Source organism: Echeneis naucrates, chromosome 16, assembly GCF_900963305.1.
Source record: "Echeneis naucrates chromosome 16, fEcheNa1.1, whole genome shotgun sequence".
Lineage (NCBI taxonomy): Eukaryota > Metazoa > Chordata > Actinopteri > Carangiformes > Echeneidae > Echeneis > Echeneis naucrates.
The window spans coordinates 7,269,090-7,281,531 of record NC_042526.1 but is presented as its reverse complement, the minus strand read 5'-3'; the positions used below and the strand labels follow the sequence as shown (position 1 = coordinate 7,281,531).

At 42.3% G+C, this 12,442-nt stretch overlaps 1 protein-coding gene and 1 long non-coding RNA gene across 3 annotated transcripts in view; both read right to left on the bottom strand.

Moving 5' to 3' along the window:
* Positions 1-306: 306 nt before the first annotated feature.
* Positions 307-9,505, bottom strand: LOC115056751 (uncharacterized). 2 transcript variants are annotated; one of them, XR_003841819.1, is made up of 4 exons: positions 9,475-9,505; positions 7,692-7,930; positions 3,965-4,734; positions 307-1,144 (listed from the first exon to the last, which is right to left on the bottom strand). It is a non-coding gene; the product is annotated as an uncharacterized LOC115056751 (long non-coding RNA). The 2 variants fall into 2 exon arrangements; XR_003841818.1 differs by lacking the exon at positions 307-1,144 and having other exon boundaries at positions 2,943-4,734.
* A 1,258-nt stretch (positions 9,506-10,763) lies between these two features.
* Positions 10,764-12,442, bottom strand: part of LOC115056146 (neural-cadherin-like) — a 77,123-nt gene continuing 75,444 nt past the window's right edge. Inside the window, exons 34-35 of the mRNA XM_029522408.1 lie at positions 11,948-12,102; positions 10,764-11,333 (exon numbers count right to left, since the gene is read on the bottom strand). Of these exons, the coding sequence (XP_029378268.1) occupies positions 10,764-11,333; positions 11,948-12,102 (725 nt within the window). The remainder of the gene's footprint in view (positions 11,334-11,947; positions 12,103-12,442) is intronic.

Genomic DNA, 12,442 nt, shown 5'->3' with positions numbered 1-12,442 from the left:
TAGCTAAACTTATTGGGATGAATTTCTGGCAGTGACTGGCTTTTTTTCAGAGGCAATAAAATATTAAAGTTTTTTCTAAAAAGGAGAGAAAAGTAAGAGAAATAAATCTTTATATTTTTGGAAAATGTGACAGCGTCAAGTCATACATCAACAAAATCTCATATTCTTGAACTTGACTGATTTGAATGACGGAGGATATTTGGCTCTATCGGCTTCTGAAAACTCTTATGTACAATTTGTTGCAAGGAGACTCTCATATCTTTGAGGGAAAAAGATGAAAGTTGAAATTGCATTTGCAAAGGCACTTCTGCTGTGTTTTAGGTCTGCGATGACAGAAGCAAAGCAGACATTTTGAACGAGTTTGTGACACAAAATAGCAACAAAGATTCATCCAAATAAATCACACTGCCTCCAGTTCACATGACAACCTATTTCAGTTCTCCAGATCTTGCATTAATGCACAAATCTACATTATAAAACTGAAGCTCCACCTATGAAGAAATTGTGTGTGTATATGAGTGTGAGGGAATCATTCATGCATCTGTAAGTGTGTATGTGTATGATATATGGTGATCAGTCACAGGAGGGGATTTTACTGCGTGATTATTTCTGCTGTGACACTAACGAGCTTCGGCTGCAGATCCACTGCAGACCAATTACACTGGAGAAGAGGCTGCTTGCTTATTACACTCAGATAATCAGCGGGTTTTACCCTCCATGTTACAGCTCCTGCTACACACATGAACATTTGATTTCTGCAGGATGTGCATGACATGAATCCTGCAGTGATATTTCTCTCTCTCTCTCTCTCGCTTTTCTGCCATATATATATATATATGTGTGTGTGTGTGTATATATATATATATAAAATATAAATATATATATACACTCTGTATGTGCACATCTGTGTGTGTAGATTACCGCCCCTCTGTTCGGATGGACAGCGGGCTATTGCCTGTGATGCTGTGCTGTCTACATTGGAGAGCACCAGCTTGTTGATTTATCACTCCTGCATTGTGTTGCCAGAGCTCTCCACTCGATTGTATCTTTGGTGCACCAATATGCCACCTCTGCATGTGTCAGATTGTGGGCAAGTTCGGTATGAGGGATTTGTGACTGGAGGGGGTCCCTGCGAACCGGAGACCTATGAGGACAGAGAAGATGAAGGAAGAAAGAGGGATCAGAATCTCTCTGTATTCAGTGATTGGGTTATTCCAGACAGCACTGTCAGCACTTTCCACAAAGAGTTGCAGAAAACCAGGGAGGGTGGTAGGGCAGATCTTTTGATGTATACTGTACCCAGTGTGTGTGTCTGTGTGTGCGGGTGTGTGTGCGTGCATTTGACGCACTCTAATCACCTTAATTATTTCCTCTAATTACCTGCAAACAGCTAATGAATTCCTCAGGAATCCTATCATGTTGTGTATGTGCTCACATCATCATCCGTTTTGCACGGCTGCCATTAATTTGCTCATAAACAAATACAATTAGCATAAAATGTTTCATTACAGGCTCATATATCTGGTTTAGTCTCTGTTAAGGATATGAAACAGCTGAACAACACACACACACAAAAAAGCAGAATTTTGGTATATTTCTCTCTTGGATTATAAATGATATGATGAAATGAATGTGGTTTAGAAAAATATTTCATGGTGTGTATGTTTGCTGTCCTTGGGGATGTTAATGGGTGCACTACTATGCATGTTTGCATGTGTCTGTGTTTGTATTTGTGTGTGTGTGTGTGTGTGTGTGTGCGTGTGTGTGTTTGTTATTTTTTATTTTTTTTTTGCTTTATAAATTTTCCATCCAAGGTCGTCTGCAGAAGAGGGACAATGGACTTGGTCCTGGGTGGACTGATGATGAATGTGTACATTTCATGACAACAAAAGCATAATGACCTTATTCTATAATGAATGGATTCATCATTAAAAATCTCTGGCCTGCGGCAAAGTCTTTTTTGCATATTCTGATGTCACCTCCTCTCTGAACATCACATGCATTTGTACTCTCCGCCTTTGGTGCGTCTGTGTGTGTGTGTATGTCTGTGTCTGTGTGCATGTTCAAAGTGTGTTTGCATTTTTGTTTGTTCCTTCTACATGTGTGTGTACACACTGTGCCTCTGTGGTGCACCACCAGTCCAGACGTAGCTAACTGCACCACCCATTAACCCAGTTAGACGTGCTTGCTGGGCTCTAGACTGCAGACTGGTGCTCTATCACTCATGTCATAGACATGTTTATGGAACTACTTTTGTTTATGTAAGTAATACCTTCATGATTGCACTGTGTGTATTCTCAGATAATTAGATTAAACCTCAGACTGACGCTCTGCGCTACACAATGTCACCAAACAAAACTGTGAGAAACCATGTTTATAAAATCATGAAACAATTTTGGAACTGTAGCTTGAAAATCCCACTTTAGGTTATGGATGATCTGAAGCTATTAAAGAAATCTAACCGTACTAGCATGTTTGAGGGCCGCTCTTTGTGTCTCTGATGTAACATTTCTTTGTTATTAACAGAAACAAAAGAGCCACAGAGCTGTTTGTTTGTAGATGGAGGAAAGCATTTCAGTGCATGCTGAAGTGCTGCTGTGAAGAACAATTTTTAAGAACTTGTGCTTTACCTAAGTAACTTTCTAATTTTCTGGTCTTATATCCACTCCCTCCACTGCACTTCATTCCAGCAGGAATGCTACACATTTTATTCCACTTTATTTATCTAATGTTGCTGTAACTTTCAAATTAAACATTGAGCATGTGATCACTTGACATGACATGATACAGTGTTAAAAGGTAATTAGGCAAAATTTGCTCAAACTGACCAACTGCAGCAATAAAATGCTGCTTACAAAATAATGTATCTTTATCAATAAACATTATTAATATATGTTAAGAGCATTTCCCTCATAACGGTGACATTGTGAATAATTTTATTTTCAAACGCTCCTGAAATACCAAATGTAAAAGCTTTGACTAAGCTCATAATGATATCTATTATAGTATGGGAAATATGAATGCATTCATATTGTAACACTACAACTGGAAAAGATGGTACTGCTGCACAGATTTTTCTGCCTTATCATTTGTTTATTATTTTCGCATTAATAATCTTAGTCTGTAATTTATGAAACTTAAATTAATGTAGTGACATAAAAGAGATTAATTAGAGTACATCAACAGCTCTACTAACTCTACTACTTAAGTAAATGTGCAGAGCATGGCATTTTCTTTGAATGCAGTATCTTTATGTTGGAATATTTTAATTTAACTGGGGTCTGACCACTTCCTCCAATTTTTACTACCATGAATTATGAGATAAATAAAATACCACAGTTTTATTTTTCAAGGTTTTGCATTCTACATCCTCCTAAAAATAAACATTTAATGGCTGCACAAACACAGTGCTGATTGATTGACAGCGGTCAATTATCAGTACCTCTCTGTGCCGTATTGATCTCCTAGCAAGATTAGTATCGTTTCTCTAGCTCTCTGTCTTGCAGGTCATGTAACATGCTCTGACCCTGCCATGGATACAAATGGCACATATATCTCTTCAACCGCTCCAAATGTCACCTGTCAGACAGGAGCACATGGAATGAGGTGCACAGAGTGGTTTGGGGTAAACACAGACACACACACACACACACCCTAACACACTCAAGCATACACAAACATCAGGTTGAAGGACCACTGACCACAAGCTGTAGAAATATTGTTATAAAATGGCAATAATGTAGTTTGACAGCTTTGCATCTCCTTGCCCTGTAGGACTTTTCTGGTTTGCTATGTCTGCCCTGCAGGTACACATTTTCAAGTAGTGAAGCAAGAAGAAGTGCTTGAACAGAATCACCCATTCACCAAACATATAAAATCTAATAGAGAGCAACGCTGTTACCGAGCCAGCCACCACAGAAATGCATTTCAGGTAAAGAAGCCTGCTGAATTGGATGTACCGTACAGCAGTGGGGGAGGAAGCAGCGGAGTCCGGGTGCCAAGTCGAAAATTCAGAGCTTCCCCTCTGTCTGTAATCAGGTGGGATGACAGGGGGCGAGCGCTGGTTGGTGGCTCTCCGGCGGCTCTGACAGCCTGTCACAGGGAGATCAATGCCACATGCCTGTCTGTCCACAATGCTGACGGCTGACCCGTTCAACACGGCCCGGCCTGCTGGTCATGCCATCCCTGTCTGCTGCTGGACGTCTCTGACAGCTGACAAGACACCTGGGACACGGCAGGCAGGGGCCAGAGCACTGCTACCTGTACAGACATCAGGACTTACTGCTGCCAAGGAGGAGAGAGGAAAGAAGTGTGGAGGAGAGAGGAGCAGCCACCAATTTTTGAAAAAGATCTCTTACTGAAGTAGGAAAAATCAATTATTACAGACAAAAGGGATTTGCCTCCAATTAGTGAGTCGTTGTCATAATTTCTTGCCTAAACATAGATACCAAGTTAGTACAGCACATCCAAGCTTTAGACAAAAACAAGTGTGTGTGTGTGCATGCAAGTGTGCTTTGTTTGCGTTTGTGAGAATTGCATTTTTCACAGCATAGTTCCCTTTAGATGTGGAGACAAAGGAGGCTGGCGGCTAGAGTCTCGGCTGCTGAAACATATGGGCCATGTCATTTATCACGTCTGCTGGTGAAGGAATGAGAGCCCATCAGTGGCCTGGCATTGATCCCTGTATGGGCCAGCCATTGTTTCCAACAGCACCTGGTGGAGTTCTGTCTGCATCTAATGGGGGAGGAGGCGACACACAGAGAGAGGAGAGGATTAGTATGTGGAGGGAGGCGTTGGCGCTTTCTAGGCTACTCTTTTTTGAGCAGCAGAAACAAAACCTGAAGTTTGAATTTTGATATTCAGATTTCAGAAACACTGGAGTTGTTTTCTCCTGTTGAACATATAATTCCTAAAATTTGATTTCTGGTTTATTTGGCGAGCCTGTTCAAGACTACGGGTCCCAGAGTTCTGAGGGCGGCAAACAGTTCGTCAGCGGCGACTTTGTCAGAGAAACACCAGAGGAGCAGCTGAGGTATCTGTTTACATTGCCGCCAAACAAACTGAAGTTATAGGTCTGCATTGTTTCAATCCATGACGCACTCTGAAACATTATTTAATTGCTGTTCCTGAAAAAATGCAGACCAAACATTACATAAAAGAGGTTTTGATTTTTTACTCTTTTTTTTTTTTTGTGTAAATAGAAAAGTGTGCCAAATGGTAATTCGATATTTACATATTTAGATTCTAAATGGGCCTACGTCAGTCTTGAGCCACCTCCAGACAGATGAAAAATATCTGTAGAAAGAAAAAAAAATTAATTACATCTCAAAGCTCATGATTCAGTGGCTTTATTTGTCATACTGTACGATCATACAATATGTGCGGTGAAATGCAAGGTGGGATGACTTTGAAGCTCTGCCAAAACAGATCAGTGCACAGTGAAGAATAATCATTAGAATATGAGTAAGAGTAAGAAATTGAAAGGTATGGGGGAGGAAAAAAAAAATGAAGAATGCTTTACTCTGCTACTGATTGGCTTCATGCCCTCAGGTACCAAAAGAATCCAGCACAGCACAGATGAGTACGTCTCACAATCTGATGTCTGACGCTCTACAAAGCAGCTGTAATATTTTCACCTGGCATTGTTAAAAACACATTTGCTTACTCAGCATTGTTTGTCTGCAGTAATTCATCACACAGGCTTTGAGGTATTGATGGAGCCAGCATCCGTTTGCAGGCCCTTGTCAATGATTCACTCACTAAGCCCATCTGTCAGGCGCCCTCTGCTTCTCCCCTCTTCCTCTCCACCACTGCTGTTAAGCCCGGCCCTCCTCTTCCTCAGTGATGGATGGACAAAGTCCTTGACAGCCTCAAACGGCCACATTCAACACGAGAACACAGTTTCGCAGTTTCGGCTGCCGTCGTGTAATTCCTCACAAATATTCAATCAATTATTGTCTCAAAGTCACCTGTGGCGCAGGGGGGAAACCATTTACAACTTAGGTGAAGAAAGGTGAAGGTGATTTCTGGAGGTGATTGGTAACTGTTTGAGTATTCACAGCTCAGCTGCACAGAGTGATCAATAAATCAACTGCTCACAGAATCCATCATGATTGTGCCATTAAACGCTCCCAATACAGTCAATGATAAACTGTGGCCAGCCCTTTTCTGGGAGGTGTTGTGGTGCATCCTTGCAGACTCCAGTGCCAGAGCAGTGAACCACACAGGGAGGGGATGAAGTATCTAACTGTCTCAGTCTGAAAAGAAAACCTGAGGATCTTGGAGTGAGCTCAGAGCCCTGGCGTGGTGGAGAGTGCCATCTGTGGGCTGACGGGAAGAAGTGCATGATGGGGGACTGTGTGTCACTCCCTGTAGTCCTACCTTGAACTTGGAAACGGCGGCAGAGAGGTTCATTTAGAGGCTTTGCTGGAGCTGTCAGTCATATTGCATGGTTATTGTCAGCTCGTGAAGTTTGATAAGTTGTCATGAGGAGGGTAAAACTACCATTTTTGCCAAGTTGGTTATAAAGGATGAGGTTGAAAAAACAACAAGGTCATGTGCTCTCTAACAGAAAACGGAGCTAATAATGTATCTCCAGATAATTTGTGGATTTTATTTCATTTTGGAAAAGAAATAGCAAGAAGACGCTATTAAACCTCAGTATCTTTAGGGAATAAGTATTGTAGTATTAAAATTTTCAAAGTAGCCACCAATGTGCTAATTCGAAGCAAAATGACCAGTGTCTAAAGTTCTGCAAGCGTGACATAAGACTTAAATTTTAACATGGGAAAAAAATCCATAGCAATAATTATCTATAATTATAAAATTATAATCATATTTAAACAATGATTTTTAAGGAATTAAATCTGGAAAGGTGGGATTGAGCGGGATTGAATATCAGCAACAGCAACAGCAACACAAACCCGCATCTTCTCCACAGACTTGATTATCAATTATGACAATTGGATAATTGGAAGGGGAAAAGGGGATACAAGGACCCAGCTTCTCTTGTAAGCACCACTCCGTCCCAATCGTCTCAGGCTAAGTCATGAAGATTTCTCATGCGAGATCTTAGCCCATTTTCTTAGCCAGTTAGATCTTAGCCACAAAGTCTTAGTTTCTTTGAATTTTTCCCTCGTATAATTTGTTGTTCTCTCCACGAAGTCGCACCTTCTGTCTCTAACCATTAAATGGTAGTCTATCCAAAAATAATGACTATACACAAGCAGTTGTGCTTCCTGTTTCAGATGAGACGTTGGAATTGATTTTTCATTTTCCCTCCATCTGCCATCTGTCCTCTTGAGAATCTCACAATATTTGGATTCCCATAGCAAGTAAAAACAGGGGCCCTTCTCCTGTTGTGTGAGGAAAATCACTTAATCTTTTATTATAAAGACAATCCAAGACCCAACAAAAAAATATAAATAAAAAAATCAAACACAATATGGAGCCAGGTGGAGGCTGCCAATCTTTTGGTGATAGGCTTATTTGTTCACTGGAATATCCGAGAGTGTTGTGAAGACTTACTGATGTTAACATGCTGCATGTGAAACATTTAAGCACCATGTCAGCCCGTCTCTGACGAAAACAGGTTTCTCTTACTTCCAATTTAGGAACAAAAGACTTTAAGTGAGGTGTTGCATCGTCGCTGCGTCTGCAGCTTCGGAGAGATCACTGCAGCTTTCACTCACCCTCCAAGAGATGGGGCCCTCAGCGCTGACCCCCTCACATCAAACTTGACTGCTCGTGTCCTGTCTGCACGCCGAGTTGTCGTGTAAGCTGTGTTGCTCTGTCACAAGACATGTCCCACATTTGCAGTCGCCATCGCTGGCCAGCAGGATGAGAGCGTCCGTCAGGAGAACTGACACGCATGCCACTTTACTGGGCGACTGACAGAGGGCCACATTGTCACTTCTCCCAGATCTATTGCCTGAGGATAAACATGGAGACACACACACACGCACCAACACAACAAGAGAGATGTGTACACATACACACGCATTAATAACACAAGAGTAAACAGAGCTGGATTCTCAGAGTGAATGACTGACAGCCTGACTGGATGACCGGCCGGCGCCGAGGAAGCTGGAGCTCTGTGTCACCCCTCATTCTTACAATCTCCAGCTGTCACATCAAACACTCCGCTCCTGCGGTGCTCCGCCTTCACACTCATCCCTAACACCACCACCTTCCTTTCTACCCACCACCCCTACTCCCACCTTCTTTACTGAGATCTCATCAGAAATGCACCCTGTAGTGAGCGAGAAGACGCAGTGTATCATCCACCCTCACAGTCGCTGAGTAAATATTGCCTCATACTGTTGTCACTCTGTTAAATCTGCCGGGTTTGAAATTATTATCTAGTGAGCACAGACTTGATTTTAAGAGTTTATTCATTTCACGCTTTCAGGTTTGTGGGAACAGCACTAAAGGCTTTATAATGTGATTAATCCTATGACACATTTGCATCCAAACCATTACATTGGTAAGGCCTTAGGTCATAGGTCACGGCACTGATTCTCTGTGAAGTCTGTGAACTCAAACTCAAAAGTGGGATGAGCCCATTTTTAAGATATTTCTTTACTTTATTGGAGTTTCTAACTCCACAACATTTCAGGGGAAAATATTTTAACTTTTACTTCACTGCTTCCAATTTATCATTTAAAAAAATGTTGAAGAACTTTTTTACAGGATTTTTGTGTCTAAATGCTGTCCCTTCTTATGTTTGATTTCTATTTGGGTTTAAGAGTAAAATTCAATACATGCATAAATTATCCAACTGCATTCATCAATTTATTTGTAACACAATGCAATATTTTTGCTTCAGAGTGTTGGTACTTTTAATGAAGTCACCCAACAGTATGACATATTAGCCCAGTTGGATTTAGATACTGTATGGTGACCATGAAGGTCTGAGCATTTGATTCTAACCACTCAGTTTCTCTACTTATTCCTTCAGCTTTTATTTTTTTTTTACCTCCTACTTGCCACCGACGTGCTCCAGCAGCTTGTTCTCGTCTCAACAGTACCCTCTAATGGAATAAAGTGAAATTGCCTCACTTGTAAAGAAATAATTTAATAACAGCAGGCTGTTGCTTATCCAACACTCTGCTTATTCAGAGGGCGGTGCCCACTTTTCAGGACATATCGTGTTCCCAGTCAGACCTGAAACCGCCGCAGATCTGCAGCCAACGAGTTCTTGTTCAGACTGGCATTGGTTTTTATCTGCACTTTGGCTCCTTATCATCTATCAAGATAAAGGCCAGTGCATGCAACACCGTGAACGACACACATTTCTAACTCTCAGACTGTAAGCACAAACTGCTGCTATAAATAAATACTACAGTCCGTGAAATTTTGCTATTTAAATTGAAAACTCACCGAGCATGGATTTTTTTTTTCCTTTCAGTTAAATGTTAAAAACGTTTAGGGCTAAATTGTAACTCCTTACTCCTGAAATAACCATGAACTCACCGGAGTGTCTTTCATTCACACAGAGGCAGCGATCCAACAGGTGTGAGCCGCAGAACAACTGTGAAAAATGAGAACTGACTTCAGAGCTGCCGTTTGTCCTGAAAACAGAGACCGAGGCCTGCCAGCAGGTGGCAGTGTGCGTTCACATAACATACTTAGCTCAGCAACCACTTAGAAACTGAGCAGGAGTGTTAACCGCACAGAGACACAGATGTGCTGTGACATGAGGGCAGCGATGATCTGCGGAGAACATCACAACGAGACTTATGAATAGAAAATGTGCAAAGCCCCTTAAAAAAAAAAAAAAACCACTGGGAGTTGTACCCCCCCCCCCCCCCTCCTTTTCCCACAGATCCCTCAGCATGCTGCATTATGCAGGTGTGTGGATGGACTGGACCATCAGCTGCATGCTGGAGCTCTGCTTTAACGCAGGTTAATTAAAAAAATCGTGGGACCTCCAAACTTTGGAGGCTGCAGGCTGTGGACATGAATGATGAATGCTGATATTCACTTTGTTCCTTTCATTGGAGCTTTGTTGCCGGTCTCAGTCAGTTAAGTAAGACAAGAGCAGCCGTTCCAGTTTATTTCCTGCTCGCGGATCGTTTTATAATAATCACCGGCAGGAACAAACTGGAAACACAGACGGATTATTCACGTGGCGGTAATAAGAAAGATATTTTACCCCACTTTGTGTCTGCTGACCAAAGGGGGTGATGAAAGCGTTGTTGAAGTTCAAAATGGTGAGAATCATTAATGCGAACTGGTGTTTGAACAAGATCAAGCCCAAATATTATCAAAGATATTCATTTATTTAAAAGGAAATAGATAATAAAATGAAACAAAATTATTTTGTCACATAAACGATTTCATGAGTCATTAACAGCAAAAAAAAAAAAAAAAAAAAAAGAAATCCGGTCCGCTCACAGGAAACTCATTTGCCGTCTTACTTGCAGACTTCACGCTTATGAGTTTTATGACATGAGTAGTTTTGACACAGGGCGCTTCCAAAAAAGTGCTTTCTGCAGAGTAAATACTGTACAGTGCAATGCCAAGTAAACAATACATCACATCTGATCATTCATTGGTAAACATCTTTTATATCAAAGAACTTCAGTGTTCACTTCAGAGTTTCATCAATACAGTACATTTATATCAGACTTCACACAGACCTTGGGCAACCTCCCAGTCTCAGTATTTCACATCTAATCATCTCCCTTTGGAATTCGTCTATCACTTTCTGATTAGTATTGCGTCTCTGCAAACCTCCCCTCAGTTTCACAGATGCCGCCTCACCCACTCTTCTCGCAGTTCAGCTGACTTTTGCTCTCCTTCACTTTGTCTCTCTGGCACTCCGGGGTCTTGGACTCTCCTCTCAAATCGCAAACCACAGCCCGGAGAGTCTTGAACCTGTCCAGCCGGGCGCTCTGGGCCCCCTGAAGCCTGCTGACCTCTGAACCCTGAGTTGCGCTGAGGGAGCTGAGGGAGCGCACCGCTGCGAGGCCGCGCTCCTTCCCGGGGGGGCGGCGCGGTGTGGTCATGGTGCCGACCTCGCCCGGGTGTTCCATGTCCCTGATGACCTCGCACAGGTAGCGGGCTAAGTCCTGGCTGGAGAAGGAGAGGGTTTTCTGGGATCGTCGGAAGGTCAGAGGGGACGGCAGGGTTTCCGTCTCTGAGGGGGGGATAGCGAGACGCAGGGCGATGGCTGCACTGCCGTTCCCATTTGACGCCCCCTTCTTGTTACTGTCCTGGGACAGTTTGCTCTGCGGGTAGGAGATGATGCTGTGTGGATAACTGTAGCGGAGGGACTGTGCCGGGCTGGGCTGGAGGGAGCGCTGCAGCTCCACCATGTTGAAGGCGTTCTGAGACAGGAGTGGGAAGAGAAAGCACGCAAGAGGAGAAAAGAGATGTTTCTCTTGTTCCAGTGTAATCTTTTTAGGAATTCGAGAGATAATTAAAAGAAACATTGGCACATGACACCAAGCTGTGCTTGGGGTAGTGTTGCACAGCTAATGCATCTGGTAGCAAATGAACTTGTTCCACAGACTAAGACGAAGATGCACCATGTAGGAAGAGATGTTGGCAACAACACCCCCATTGATTAGCCAAGTAATTAATTATCTGATTGCAAAGGAAGGGGGTGTGTTGGGGGGGGTTGGGTGCACCAGCACGATTAAAACAGAGGCATCAACAGCGATTGGTGTCTAGTTGCCTAATTTCAGCTAATTGACTCACATAAATCTCCCAGGAAATGATATTTGGTTTTCATCTCAAGGCATCAACACACACTGTTCTCCATCAAATGTTAATGTTTATGTTGTTAATTTAGTTTCTGTTCTCATTTATACTCCTTTGTCCTATCATATTAGCTGATGACATTTAAAAACGTACAGCCATGGAAATGAGATCTAAAAAAAAAAAGGGCTGTGTTTGTGTTGCTGTGTCTGCTTAGATATCCGAGTGTGTCTACGTCTACCTGGTCTTGCTCCCCTCCACCTTCCTCGTCGTAGTTGAGCACATTTTCCCGGATGTCCTCCCATTCCCCGTGATGCGCAGACACATGGTAGACACCTTCCTTCAGGCCCTTGTGTCTCCTCCAGCAGGAGTAGAGAAACAGGCCCAGCATCAACACTGAGGGGTGCCAGAGAGCAGGTTAACACAGCTGGAGCACTCAATTACAATTGAGATTCTGTGCAGAAAAACATATCTGTGGGTGTAAATGAAATTGACTATGTGAGCGGAAAGTGATGATATAGCATTGAAATACTAGTAAATAAAATACCATACTGGGAATATGAATATATGTTTTGTTTTTTGTTTTTTTCACCAAATGCAATAGAACAGTTAGTATCCTCCTGAATATAAAGATATTTGACTGTAAATGGATTTTTCCATCGCATATATCATTGCACAACCTATGAACTGCACCCACTGTAGAGTTAAGACATACTAATGGAACATACACTGAAAC